Source organism: Neolamprologus multifasciatus, chromosome 9, assembly GCF_963576455.1.
Source record: "Neolamprologus multifasciatus chromosome 9, fNeoMul1.2, whole genome shotgun sequence".
Classification (NCBI taxonomy): Eukaryota; Metazoa; Chordata; class Actinopteri; order Cichliformes; family Cichlidae; genus Neolamprologus; species Neolamprologus multifasciatus.
The window spans coordinates 20,450,714-20,463,984 of record NC_140447.1 but is presented as its reverse complement, the minus strand read 5'-3'; the positions used below and the strand labels follow the sequence as shown (position 1 = coordinate 20,463,984).

The 13,271-nt window shown below is 41.3% G+C and overlaps 1 protein-coding gene across 1 annotated transcript in view; it reads left to right on the top strand.

Annotated features, from left to right (window-relative positions):
* Positions 1–13,271, top strand: part of lmbr1 (limb development membrane protein 1) — a 40,825-nt gene that overhangs the window by 25,701 nt on the left and 1,853 nt on the right. The window contains exons 10-15 of the mRNA XM_085172074.1: positions 1,072–1,161; positions 2,318–2,394; positions 2,856–2,933; positions 7,936–8,009; positions 8,267–8,357; positions 8,981–9,047. Of these exons, the coding sequence (XP_085028200.1) occupies positions 1,072–1,161; positions 2,318–2,394; positions 2,856–2,933; positions 7,936–8,009; positions 8,267–8,357; positions 8,981–9,047 (477 nt within the window). The remainder of the gene's footprint in view (positions 1–1,071; positions 1,162–2,317; positions 2,395–2,855; positions 2,934–7,935; positions 8,010–8,266; positions 8,358–8,980; positions 9,048–13,271) is intronic.

Below are 13,271 nucleotides of genomic sequence, written 5' to 3'. Positions count from 1 at the left end.
TTATATGTGCCAGTGATGCGTCAGGCCTTGTTCAAATACACAGTGCACGTAGGTAAAGGATAAGTTCACTTGCAGCTGAACAGATTTGGCTCCCCCGAGGCAAAGTGTTCAGTTTGTCTCAGGAAAAGAGAAAGAGAACTATCTATGACATTTCCTGTTGTGTTCCGAGCGTATTTGCTTGGAGGGTTCAAACTTTCCCTTGCTCAGATCCTTAGACGGGCATAGACTGCTAACTCTCCACCTCTGCGTCTATCTCACCCTCTTTTACCTACTTAAACCCATCCAGACAGGGCGTGACATAATAACAGAGGGAAGAAGAAGGTCTGATCAAAGTGATTGGTCCTTCACTCCTGTAACAAAGATGAAAGATGGTATTTTTATTGCACGTTAGTAATGGTGTAACACTGAACTAATTGGTCTTCATCTGCCAATCACCCGGGGGGATGCAAATGGATACTCTTCCACTTTGGCTTCGAGGGGCCTCTGTGATAGTGCGTCAAGCTGGAAGGAAAACAGAGTAAAATAGATAAATTAGACTTAAATGAGCTGGCCTTGTGGTTTTCCTGGAGAATCCCTTGCTGTCTTATCCAGCCCACTCAACCAGTTGTGGCATGTGCTAGACAGCTCCTGACACAAGAGATTATTTTTACTTGTTTGAGATCACGTTGTTATTTTCTGTGCAGGATTACTTGTTTTGATGGGATTGCTTAATAAAGACAAGTCAAATACCATATGCTGAGGTAGGATGAATACAGGGAGAGGTTAACATCCTCTCCGTCTATTTAAGTATTTGAGGGAAGTTTAAGTTATGGTGTCCAAAAGAGGAGCTTTGTGTCTGTTTAAACAACATTATAGCTGCAACAAAAACAGTGAGTTATTTTTGCTGTTGATAGTCATTTAGGTTGTTTTAACCAAGCAACAAAGCCAAACCTTTCAAAAGGGGCATCGTTTTTTCTTTGTCTTCTGTGAAATAAAACATTTTCAGAGAAGAAACATAGCTCTATATTATCCCTACACAACATGTGCTCATACAGCACGTTTCAGACATTTTGGATATTTTTATTTTCACAGGGTCTTCCACACACGCTTATACCAGAGGGAGCTTTGCTCACCAGCTCAACAAAGAACTGGACAATATTAGAAATCAGCGGAATAAATTGGGTAAGTATGTGTATGTGGTAGTTTTTATACTCTCTTGAAAGTCCAGTTTTCTTTTTCTAAGCTTTGTTTCCGATGTTCTATATAAATTAGGTTTATTATCATTATTATTGGTATTGGTATTACAGTTATATAATGTTCAGGTGCCAAATAGATTTTGGCGAAAGACCTTGAATTGCCATGGAAATATATGCCACAGACGTTAGCTTAGCTTTTTGCATATTGCTGACAGGCAGCCGCTTTCTCTTCATCTGCCTTAATTTCTTAATTTGGACTTGGACCAGAACTGCCTGATAATTTCCCATCCATTTTAGGATATTATAAATGAAGCCTGAGGCTTTTGGGGAGCAGGGTAGGAGGGGTAGGAGAGCACAAAGGCACTTAGGATATTGGACAAGATGCAAACTTTATATTGTACCAAGCCTTTTAGTGATGTCATTAATTTAGAACGATGGTGCATATAAAGTGCACTTGGCAAACTTCTTGGGCAGGCTGGGTGGATGCACTTTGAGAATAAGGAGGAGTAACAAGGTTGGAAATGGAGAAAGAAGTCAAAATAGCAAATACTAAAGGGCAGTCACATACACATTGTAAGAGGACAGTTGATGTCTGTAAGACATAGTGCCTGTGGTCCATGGGCTGTCAGCAAAGTCTATAAACATGATGAATGAGCCGTTGAAATACGAGGTACATATAAAGCTGAAATGTTTCATCTGGCTTAGAAGAATGAGAGGCATAAGTCCCCCAGCACATGCATACGTATTTTCTCCTAAATATAAATCATAAAATTAATTTTGTAGCATTTCTTTTCATCCAGGAGTTATTATTTTTTTCCATTAATTAAGGCAATGATGAGTGTGGCTAATTACAGAGGAAGAGTGTAATTTTTGAAGGTTATGAAATGTATATTACCTGCAGGTGGGGCGGTTGCGATGAGAGCTGAGATTGTGCTCAGCCCCCACACTCGCGATATGTTTTACTAAACAAAGTGGTACAAACCCTGTAAGTAAAGCCAGAGGGTTTGTGGTTGCAGTAGGTTCTTTGATGAGCTGATTAATTAACAAGTAGTGGAAAGTGTAATGGAGGAGTTTAGTTCTTCATACATACATTTCTTAAAATAAATAAACTCACTCTTTGTTGCACTTTCATGTCCTTGCAGAGAGAAGAAAGAAGGCATCGGGATGGGAGAAGAACTTGTTGTATCCCATAGTGATGCTGATCCTGCTCACAGGAACGGTGAGTGTTAAGATTGACCTATCATTAGGCCCACACTGTTTGCTCATGACGTTTACAGCCTGGCTGGTATCCACTGGGAGTAACACTGTACCTCAAAATCCATCTTTTCCCACAGAGTCTGGGTGGGGAAACTACTTTTGTTTAATGGGTGTTTTAAGACAATGCTGAATACCAACCTACAACAACAGTGATTTAAAATAAATTACAGTGTGTGAATACTGTTTATGTCGTCTGATACTGTTAGATAAGGTAGAAAGGCCATGTGCAAGGCATGACACGTGCATCGCACAACCCCCAAATTGTTTAAGTTTTGAGAAGCTCAATTTTGGCACAGTTTACAGTTACAAGATTGTTATTATGCATTCAATTATATCATGATGCCGGATACTTGGAGGATTTGATCAATCTTTTTATAATTATACCATGTGTGAACAAATTTTTGTCTTCCTCTATGTCTGCAGACAATCTCTGTTCTTCTGGTGGCACTGAACATCCTCTATCTTCTAGTAGATGAGACTGCCATGCCCAAGGGATCCACAGTAAGCCTTCTGTCTAACTAGGCTTTTGCGTTCACACCATCACACACCTAGAATGTAAACTGCAGTAGGGCTTGCCTATCAGGCCTGCCCTGTCCCTGGCGGAGACATAAATCAAATTCCAGATATGCTCAGGTGCAAGTTGGAAGAAAAGACTGGACCAGATGTTAATCAGGCTTCAACGTTGTGGCTCTGGTTTTGTTTTGGAAGCTCATTCAAAGTCATTTCACAGCAGTGTGCAGATTCAATGAGGTTGCTATGTGTCTCCTGCCCTCAGTGGGTGAATAAGCTGCTTTTCCTCCCTTGTGCAAATGCAGACGGGGGCAAGTGAAGGGCTCTTACTATGAAACAGCCATTCCACCAAGTGTGGAATGGCTCTGAGATTCTCATCTCTGCCTAACATGCAATGTGTTTTAAGCTCCTTGTATCTCATCTCATCTGCAGTGACAGAGATTCGTGCATGTGTGTGCTTGCATGTGTGTGCTTGCATGTGTGCGCAGTTGTGGTTGCATTCTTGTCTGAAAAGGGGCAACATAATGTATCCTATTTCTCCCTCATTTCATTTTGCATCTCGCGGGCATCTGACAGAGCTGCCCTCGACATTCCAATTATTTTATTGAGCAGAGATGTTTTCTTTGGCATGACACATTGCAGAAAATCCCCCAAATTACACTTGTCATGTAGCTTGAAGCTGTCCTCCCTGACAGTATAGCCTCACTAAATGGTTTATGCTTTATGTTGAGCTGGATGGATGCCACACCTCTGATCTCACAAATCTACGAGCAGGAGGGGCCATCTCATCTTCCTAAAACAATCAATACTGATATGAGATCATCTATCATGCTTCTTTAACCTTATCCTCTAACTCTCAGACTGTGCCCCTCTGGCACAGAAATTCCCTCTGCCCTCTGTCTGGAAAAAGATAACGACAGTGGAGAGAATGTGATATAAGAGGGGAGAGAGAGGTTTGACATCTCGACAAGGTACTGCCAGAGCAAGAGAGACTCAGACTGTGGGAAAGTCAAATGAGGCCCTGATTGTTATGGGAGTAGAGCACAATAGAAGTGCCCTGTCAGTGTTTGTCTTCCCTTCCAGCTAAGCATCCTGCTGTAGTCTTTAGAATACTGAGCAGTGTACCGCTCAGCTTTACAGGGCAGTGGATGGGTATAGAGAAGGATAACGAGGAGTAAGGAAAGAAAAGGATGACGAGCAGAGAGGAAATGCAGGTGGCTATAGATGAGAAGTTGGCACTGCCTCTGTCATAGGACAGAGGGATTTACAGCTTTATGAACAAGCACTTAGAGACACCAATAAAACTGTTACTACAGGCCCTTCTTTTTGGTGGCCACTGCACTTGCCTGTTTTGCAAAATAGAGTGTCAATTACTGTGGCTGGACAGTAATTTTCACCCAACTAAAGTTAACCTTGTCCAAATGCACAAAGGCTTGCATCCATCCACCCATCTTCTGCCTGTCCAGATCCGGGTCATGCTAGGCCCAGCTGTTGTGGGGCAAAAGGCAGAATACACCCAAAACTAGTCACCAGTCTGTCGCGGTGCGACTGCGTAGAGATAGACAATAGTTCACGCTTACATGAATACCTGCAGCCAGTTTAGAATGATCAGTTAGCCCAACATGCATGTGTTTGGACTGTGGGAGGAAGCCAGAGTACCTGGAGAGAGTCCACATAGGCACAGAGAGAACATACAAACGCATTTATCCTTGCATGTATTTAACAACTTGACCTCCCATCTCCAGACACCCTTTTCACTTTATAACTGGCTTTAAGATTATCTAAAAATCTGGAAATGTATGTGAATATTAAGTCTTTGCTTGTTGCTTATTACATATATATAATATATATGTTTATATATATATTTAATATTTACATTTCAGAAATTCTGTCAGATTAAATGACGGCAGCCTCTCATAGTTCGGTGAAATGTATGGATTACAAATGTCTGTCACTTAAACCCCCTCAGACTCCAACTGGTTGCGGCAGATGGTCACCCCTCCCTGTACCTGCTTCTTCCTGTTAAAAGGGAGATTTTCCTTCCCACTTTTGCAAAGTGCCTACTTAGTGGGGTGGGTGGGTGGAGGCAGGATTTCTTTGAATTACTGTAGTGTCTTTACCTTACAATTTAAAGTGCTATAAGGCAACTGTTATTAAATTTGGCAACATGTAAATAAAATAAAATTAAATGAGTATGACTGTAAAAGTAAACTTTGAAACAAAGTTGCTGTTTCAAGGTTGTTACATGGGCACAAGCAACTTTAGAGATCTGAACAGTTTCTTCTCCCACTTGTTTAGATTTTTTATAGGTTGGAATTAGGTTGTTGGCAGCTGGATACATGAGTAGGACATGGCTTTGGCTATATGAAAGATGAAAAATATGAGAATATTTCACGGGACTGCCTTGAAATATGTTAATCATAGGGTACATGATACAATTAAAAAATTAAAAAAAAAATTTTTTAGTACAAAGTAAGAATGTGAAGTATAGATGTATGTATGGCATTGACGGCCTCATCGGCCTCAATATGCAGTCTTAATGTGCACTGTGAGTTGACTGGAACATAGATCCTTCCCTCTATGGACCCATATCCCTCTCTTTCACACACAGTAACACACGATCCGTCACTCTTTCTGCTACCGGAATGTAAAGACGAATGGAAAGGAGGTGAACAGCAGAAGCTAGGTGTCCGTGTACGCACGTGCATGCTTATTGCGAGTGCACACACCATCTTAATGCATGCCTGCCCTCCCTCCATTAATAAATGACATCAGATTCTGTCTGCTAATGCTGCTAATTCTCTGTGTAAGAGAGAGAGGGCACTGCACCATGGCTCTGCAGTAAGCTCCCAGGGATGACAGTTGCATAAAAAGGCATGAAACAACCTGCCAGGCTTTCCTTTTTTCCCCTGCAGCCCGTTTTACAAAACAAATCAAGATAAAGACACATAAAGTGGGAAAGGGAAAAAGAATACAAATGCAAATCTCAAACAGAAACCACGGCAGCACACCAAATATATGCTGTGCAGTTTAATATGCTGTAGGTGCATATTGCATGACGGGTAACAGCACATTTGCCTTGCACTTCTGTACTCTAACTGTACATGGAGTACTCTATGATTTAGAGTAAAAAAAATAAATAAATAAAATGACTGGATTAGTGCTGCACAGCTCTGTTAAGATATGTTTATTGTATCAGCAAGAATCTGAATTTGCAGCAAACACTTTTAGGGGAGTTTTAGGTAACTTTGTGTGAAGTACTGTAGATACCCCCATTCAATGTACAAATTAGGGGTGGGTTTTTATAATCGATTTATCGATTAAAATCGATTCTGGCTTGGATAACGTAAAATCGATTCATTAAAATCCTGAATCGATTTTTTAATATAAATTTATTTTGCCCGAAATGCCAGAATCTCAGGTGAAATCTCACAAAATTTCAACAACCACCAAACAGCTAAGACAGTAAATGAGAGCAGGAACATGGATTCTGCACAAAGACTTAAACACACAGCGTGACCCGCGGATAAGAATCAGTGAGATGTTGCCTTTCTCACAGTCGGGGCTGAAAGCCGACAGCGCGCTGATTCTGATCTGTCGGCGGTCCGCGCTTTGTGTTCACGCCCTTTATGCGCTGATTCTAAAGCTGTTAGTTTTATCTCTCTCCAAACAATATTGACCGAACCAGCAGCAAAAGAAGATCCAAACTAGGCTTCACATAAACAACGTCATGAATTCACTCTGACTTTTATTGTTTTGCTTCGACCAAGATGCACAGCTCTCTCTCGCATGCTCGCTCTCTTGCGCGCTCTCTCTCCCTCTCTCTCTCTCTCTCTCTCTGTACTGTTTTCTGCATTATTCGCTTGCTTGTTACGCACAAGTCTACCGTTGTTTACAGCGCTGTCGGCCGACGGTTTTCTTTCTTCGTTTTATATACTTCCGAAAATAAAACCTAATTTCTGCCGTTCAATACTGAACAAATTTAAACTTTTTAAAATTATGCAAAATGCAAAACGCTCAGCCTTGTCTCTAATAAAACCGCTGTAACTTCAGAGGTAATGTTCATGTGTTGATTAATGGTTTTCTTTCGTTTTTGATCTACTGCAGAAAATTTTTATAAAATCCCAGAACAGGAAAATCACCTTCATGTTTTTCTGTGTTTTATCTTCAGCTACTTTGACACAAAGGCCTCTGCTGTGATGCTCACACCTTTGATAAAGTCTTGGTGTGTCAGCTTCCTTTTTATAGATACAAAAATATGTAAATGTACTGATCTGAATTATAATATTTCTGACTGTCAAAATTTCCCAGATTCAAATCAAAGTGAATCGAATCGAATTAAATAGAATCGAATCGAATTAAATCGAATCGTGGATCGAATCGATTTGGGACCCTGTGAATCGGAATTGAATCGATTCTAGAAATCAGTGACGATACCCAGCCCTAGTACAAATCCTCTGGAGGATCGTCTTGGGTGCCAAGTCTGAAAAAAGCAAATATTTGGCATTTGACAACTCAGATGCTTGGTATGTGCTGTGTATGTGGATGTATGTCTTTTTCCTGCTCCACTTTCAAAAGGCCTTAGGGGTTGGAGGGGGTGAGGATGGGTGAGGGGGTTCGCGTAGTGTATTTGCTAAAGGATTTGTTTAGTTGTTTTTATGTTTTTGGCATGCTTTCAGCCTGTACACTCTTCTTACCGTAAGCAATGTGCCGTTTTTGTTTGAACACCTGTTCACATATTGTATGGTCGACAGTGATTTGCGAAGAGCCTCTTTCATCTTGTTCCATTCATTACTTAGCCAATTTGATTCTGTCTTTCTCAAGTAGGGAAATTCTTCGTGCACCACGTACTTACTTTGCAGGTCTTCTGTAATTGCTCATGTCTGCAGTCGTACACAACACCAAGTGTTGTCATTTTTGTGATCTGTTTTAGTCTGAAGGGTAGTGTAGGATGTTTAATATCCCTGTTTTCCTATTTGTGCCTCTCTTCTAGGATCGAGCCATTGGGAACACCTCTTTGTCCACATTTGGTGTGGCTCAGGCAGTGCTGGAGATTGTCCTCATATTGTATCCTTTCAGTGACCTCCCCTTTGTCTGTGGCCTGAGTAACATGCTCCATGGCCAAGAGCAACATTGCCAAGGCAGCTTTGTTTACCCAGGACATAGTTGAGCTGAACACCTTCCGGAAAACATGTTGCGTTGTTTCATCACCCTTTATGATACCTGAAAAGGTTGAGCCTTGACACATAAAAAGTTGACTCAAAGAAAAGCTGCTTTCTACTTGCAGCAAGGTGTTTTTGCTCCTTGATTGATTTGCTGAACAGCTACTTGATGGTGTCTTCTGTCGTTGGCTTCTACAGTCTGCGTGTCTTTGAGGGACTCACTCCCAGGAAGGATGACACAACCATGACAACGGTAAAGATGGGATAGAAAGGCAGGGAGTGGGGTGAAGTGGGGGCAAGGGTGCTGAAATTGCTCCTAAGGTGCTGATGTGTTTGCCCCCTCCTGTGTTTCATCTATTTCCCCTGTCTTTTTTTTCTGTCTTCATTGCTCTTGCCTTCCTGTCTTCTCTGTCCCTGCTGCTCACTAATGTTTTCCTCCGGGCCCCTCAATGGCCTTAGTTGATCTGTTCAATATTTGTTTGTAAGTTGCGTAAACACCAGCAAAGTGCAAGCTCTTTTCTTGTACATCAGAGGGAGAGTGAGGTTTTTTTTTCTTAGGGGGAGAAGGGGGCTGGGTGGCAACTATTCACTTGGTAATGAGTTTGGGAGTGGTGAGGCTTGTTAACTAGCATGATGCTTCAGTGAAAGGACTTGAAAGGACAATAGAGGGAACCTCATAATGAGCATCTTCAGAGGTACTAATTGTATAATATGTGGAACCAATTTATCATCAAGTGGCGTGTATGTGTGTGGGCACATCACGGCTAAAACTGCTGGTGCAATGGGTGTTTTTCCTGCTTCACACTCGCTATAAATTACATGTAATTTGTTGAGGGCTCTAAAATCGGAGGTTTGATTATTTGGTCTTATTTGCAGATCATTGGTTGCTGTGTCTCCATCCTGGTGCTGAGCTCAGCCTTGCCAGTGATGTCCAGAACACTAGGTGAGTATGCTTTTTCATGTGAGTGTTTTTGTATTTTCTTTTGCCTGCGGTAAGGAGAGTGAGTGCAGCTTGCTTTTTCTTTTTTCATTCAGAGCCAATTTTTTGTAGACACATTAAATGATTAAATAGCAGCAGTTTGACAACTTTCAAAAAGAAAGGACATTTTTTAGAGTTAGATGAAAACATTGATAGTGGGTGATCAAGTCCACCCACTAAATATGAAGCTGTAGCTTGTTAGTTTGATAGCTTGAAAATGTAAGTCCCTGATTATTGTCCATTGTGGACACTGACAGCTGAGTTCTTCCTGTTGTACTTGAAGTCCACTACCTAGGGTGCATGTGTAGTTGATGCATTGTAATATAAATTCTCCCTTGACCAATGTTTGTGGTGACACATGGATATCTGCATGGACCCTTGTGCTCACTGTCTGATGAAATTTGCCACTCTGACCTGAGCGGACCAAAGCGGACTCCTGGATGTGGAAAGTATAATCGAGGGTTAAAGGGACAAAACGGCTAGCCTTGCTCTGTCTGAAAGAAGTGAGAATCCACCAACCAACACTACAGTTTTTGTGATTCAAAGCTGGAATTTGGGAGGACATGCAAGGCTGGGAAAATCCGACTTGATTTATACCAGAGTTTTAAATATTGTGAACAGGCCAACCTTTTTGCAATGTGCAACCAGCAGCAATCGGTTTTCCAGATTTGAAGAGGGCAGAAAAGGTAGCACCAGGGACAGAGTAAACTGCACTGATAGAAATACAGATTGGAAGGGGGGGAAAAAAGAAACTCTGCATTCAAAGAAAGGATAATGGTCTAAAAAAGAAAGCGGTCGACAGTAAGGCCCATTGGTGTAATCTCTATAAACAGCTATCATTTACAGATCAGTTTGTTTTCTGTTAGCTTTTTTTTTTTTTTTTTTTTTAATTATCCAGATACATTCTGGTGGACAGAACAGGGTTCGGTCATGGTATCAGTTATCCTCTATTCCAGTTGGTTCTTCTGGTGTGTAAAGAACAAAGTTATTGGCAAGCCGATGGGTTCCCAGACTACCTTTGGTCTATGGCTTGTCCACGTTATAAGCATGTCCACTCTCACTGCCAAATGAACAATGCAAAAGTTCCTGAAAGAGATCAAAACCTCTCTTTCAGGGTTATCCTGGCTGAGACCAGCATACTGTATCTCCTTTTATAATCTGAACATGCAGAACAGACAAGAAATATTCCTGCCCAAAAACCAAAAACAGACTTTGTTAATGAAAGAAACAAGATACAGCATGCTCATTAGTGAGCTTTACAGAAGCTGGTATTTTTGCTGTGTTACGACTGAATGATTGAAATGTAGGTTACAGACTTATCAGAGCTGTCATTGTGTCCTTGGCACAAACAAGAAGAAAGATTAAATCTTCCTCTCCCACAACAATTTTCATTGTTACCACCAACACCAGGTCACAGGAGTTGAATTCTCCTACAGTCTGTCATGGTGATGTTAGAAAAGAGTGCAGGCAGAATAAAAATGACAGGAGTAGCACCATCACAATGGCACTAATAAACATGCAGAGTGCAGAGCACAGCTGTTTAAATAGCACTACTTTTGTGTGTGTGTGCGCATGTGCAAATGTTTGTGTGTGTGTGTGTGCTTGCGTGTGCAAGTATGTGTGAGAGCAACAGAGTGGGAAAATAGGATGGAGTGAGCATACAGTGACTCACTGGGAGCTTTACAAAATATCAACAGGTTCTGCTTTGTGACACTGAATGGATGAAAAGGAATAAATGCATGAGACAGAGTTGAAGAGAAAAGGCCGCTCAGCACAAGATAAAAAAAAAAAAACGTGCAAAGAGTTGAGTGTGACGAAGTGAGATGTTAAGAGACAAGAAAGGGTGTCGTGTGTTGACGTGAGGCGTTTTTATGTCGGTGGGTGGTAAATATGCACTGTGTAAGAGATAAGGGAATTGTGCTAGAGCACGCAGCATGTTTAATAGTGTAGTAAAAAATGTTTAGTTACACCAAATGCACATCACAACCAGCTCCACCCTCCCCTCCCACCTCTGCAGGTTACACATGTATGGGTGAACTTTAATGTCTCTCTCCGTGCACTTTAAGCTGCATCACCATCAAATCCAGCTTGATTAATGGTAATATCACCAGACGTTATGGCTTGGTTTTACTTTGCACCAATTCATATTTAAAACTTTGACAAATTCTGCATGACATGTTGGTCTCTGCTGAGTTGAGGCAGGGTCAGAGTGAAGATGGAAACGCAGTGTAACGTCCTGACGGCTCTGAACAGCAGCATGATAATGTCTCCGTCTCCCTACCGACATTTCAGAGACTGAAATGTTTTTTGTTTTTTTTTAAACCCTCAATTAGATTTTCTCACATTACTAACCCAAGTTTAAAACCTTTGGCATTAGAAATGAATTTAGCCCGACCACGGTGGCTAGCTGTATTGACTGGGGTCTCCATCATCGCTTTCCCCATCTTTTCTCAAGCAATTTTGTTAAAGGTCCTTGATGCTTGCCAAACCGCTTACTGCGGCTGTAAATACATCTCTCCAGACGCTGAATCGATTGCCCAATCTAATTGATGACAGAGGTTGTGAAGATGTTACAGGAGAAGTTGAATATCCAGGGACTAGGGCTTCCTCAGTCTGATGCATGTCAATGTGATTTCTGCTTACAGATAGCAGGACAGGATACCGTTATGGTACTTGGATTTTAAATATTGATGCAGTAATTTCCTTCATCAATGTTGCATGCAAAATTAACATAGGAGAAGATGATTTAATAACATTAAACAGATCCGTACACACAGGTTATTGAAAGCTTAATTATCTCCCCACAGTACTCTGTGGGATGGCGCAGCTAGAGTGCATGAACGCATGGATGGATAAGCAGGAAAACAAAAGGGTGTTGATGGCTTTCCAAGCTGCATGTGATCAGCTGTGACAGATGGTTTGAAATTGGTCTGGCAGTGTAGAGCTAAGAGGGAGCTCCTTTGTCTTTGTCTGAAGGAGAGATGAAGTCCACCTGCAAGCCACCTTTGCTGCTATAATTAGCTCGCCATCCTTTTATGTTCCTCAGAGAATTGTGCTCACATTAACCAAGATGCAGCCAAGTGATAAAAATAAGCAGCAACTCTGCCATGCAGTGGGTCAGTGGATGTTTACCCAAGCCTGAGTGAAATTGCTTTGGTCCAAACCAAATCAGAATTCTTACACGCTGTACATTTGGATGACCTCCCTTCAAGGCCGTCTCGTGTGTAACTCTGGATTGCTTTTAGCGTGGTCGATTTTAAGATCACTCCCTGAAGTCGTGATCTGACCACTATACCTCTGCACTGGACACTGGATTCCCATCAGTGTGGCAAAATGGTAAAACACAGCTGAAATATCAGTTCATTAACGTAAACTGTGTTAATGTGGCCGTCGATAGAGACAAATTGAAGATGAACGATGCACAAAGGTCATGATGACATATTCACAGCAGTGTGGCAGCAGTGCTAAAAGTGGTCTAGAGGTTCACGAGTTGACCTTACAGGGGAGATTGGACAAATATGAATTGTCCATAGTGTTTGAGATTTCAGTAGGCACACTCTGTCTTCGCAAAAGGTTATTGAAGAGGGTGGAAATACCTAATGTAGGTTAGTTTTTGTTTGGTTTATTTATTTATTTATTTCAGATTTGGGCGTAAATCTGCTTGGAAATGCGAAGATTTGTCAACAGAAACAGAAACATGCGTGAAGACTAGTGGTGTGAATCTGTGGAGTTCTTGAAGTAGTTGTTTTCGTACCACCTTACAACACAGGGGGCTGGTCTCGGACCCAAAGTGCACCAACGCTATTACAAGTAGTTTTTGAGAGTCAGAAATGTATTTATTCCTGTAATCCATATTAAATTGTTTTTGTATATAAGCCCCCTTTTCAGATTTTTTTTCTTTTTTCTTTTACTTTCTGAAAAAGATGGGCCTGGGGAGAATGACATTTTCAAAGAGGCTCATAAGTTTGCTGCAGCCTTGTGCTTTTGTTAGGAAGATTTCTTATGAACAATACTTGTCTTGTCAGAAGGAGCCTTGGAAAGATGAACTTCATTTTTCTCAGGGTTTTGTTTATTTTGTGGAATTCAGCTGAGGAGAAAACATTTCGACTCTTGGTTATCACAGCTTTGTGTGAAGAGTCATTAAAGGTCACGGTTCTGAGTAAGAAATTGCACATTTTTGAATGAATG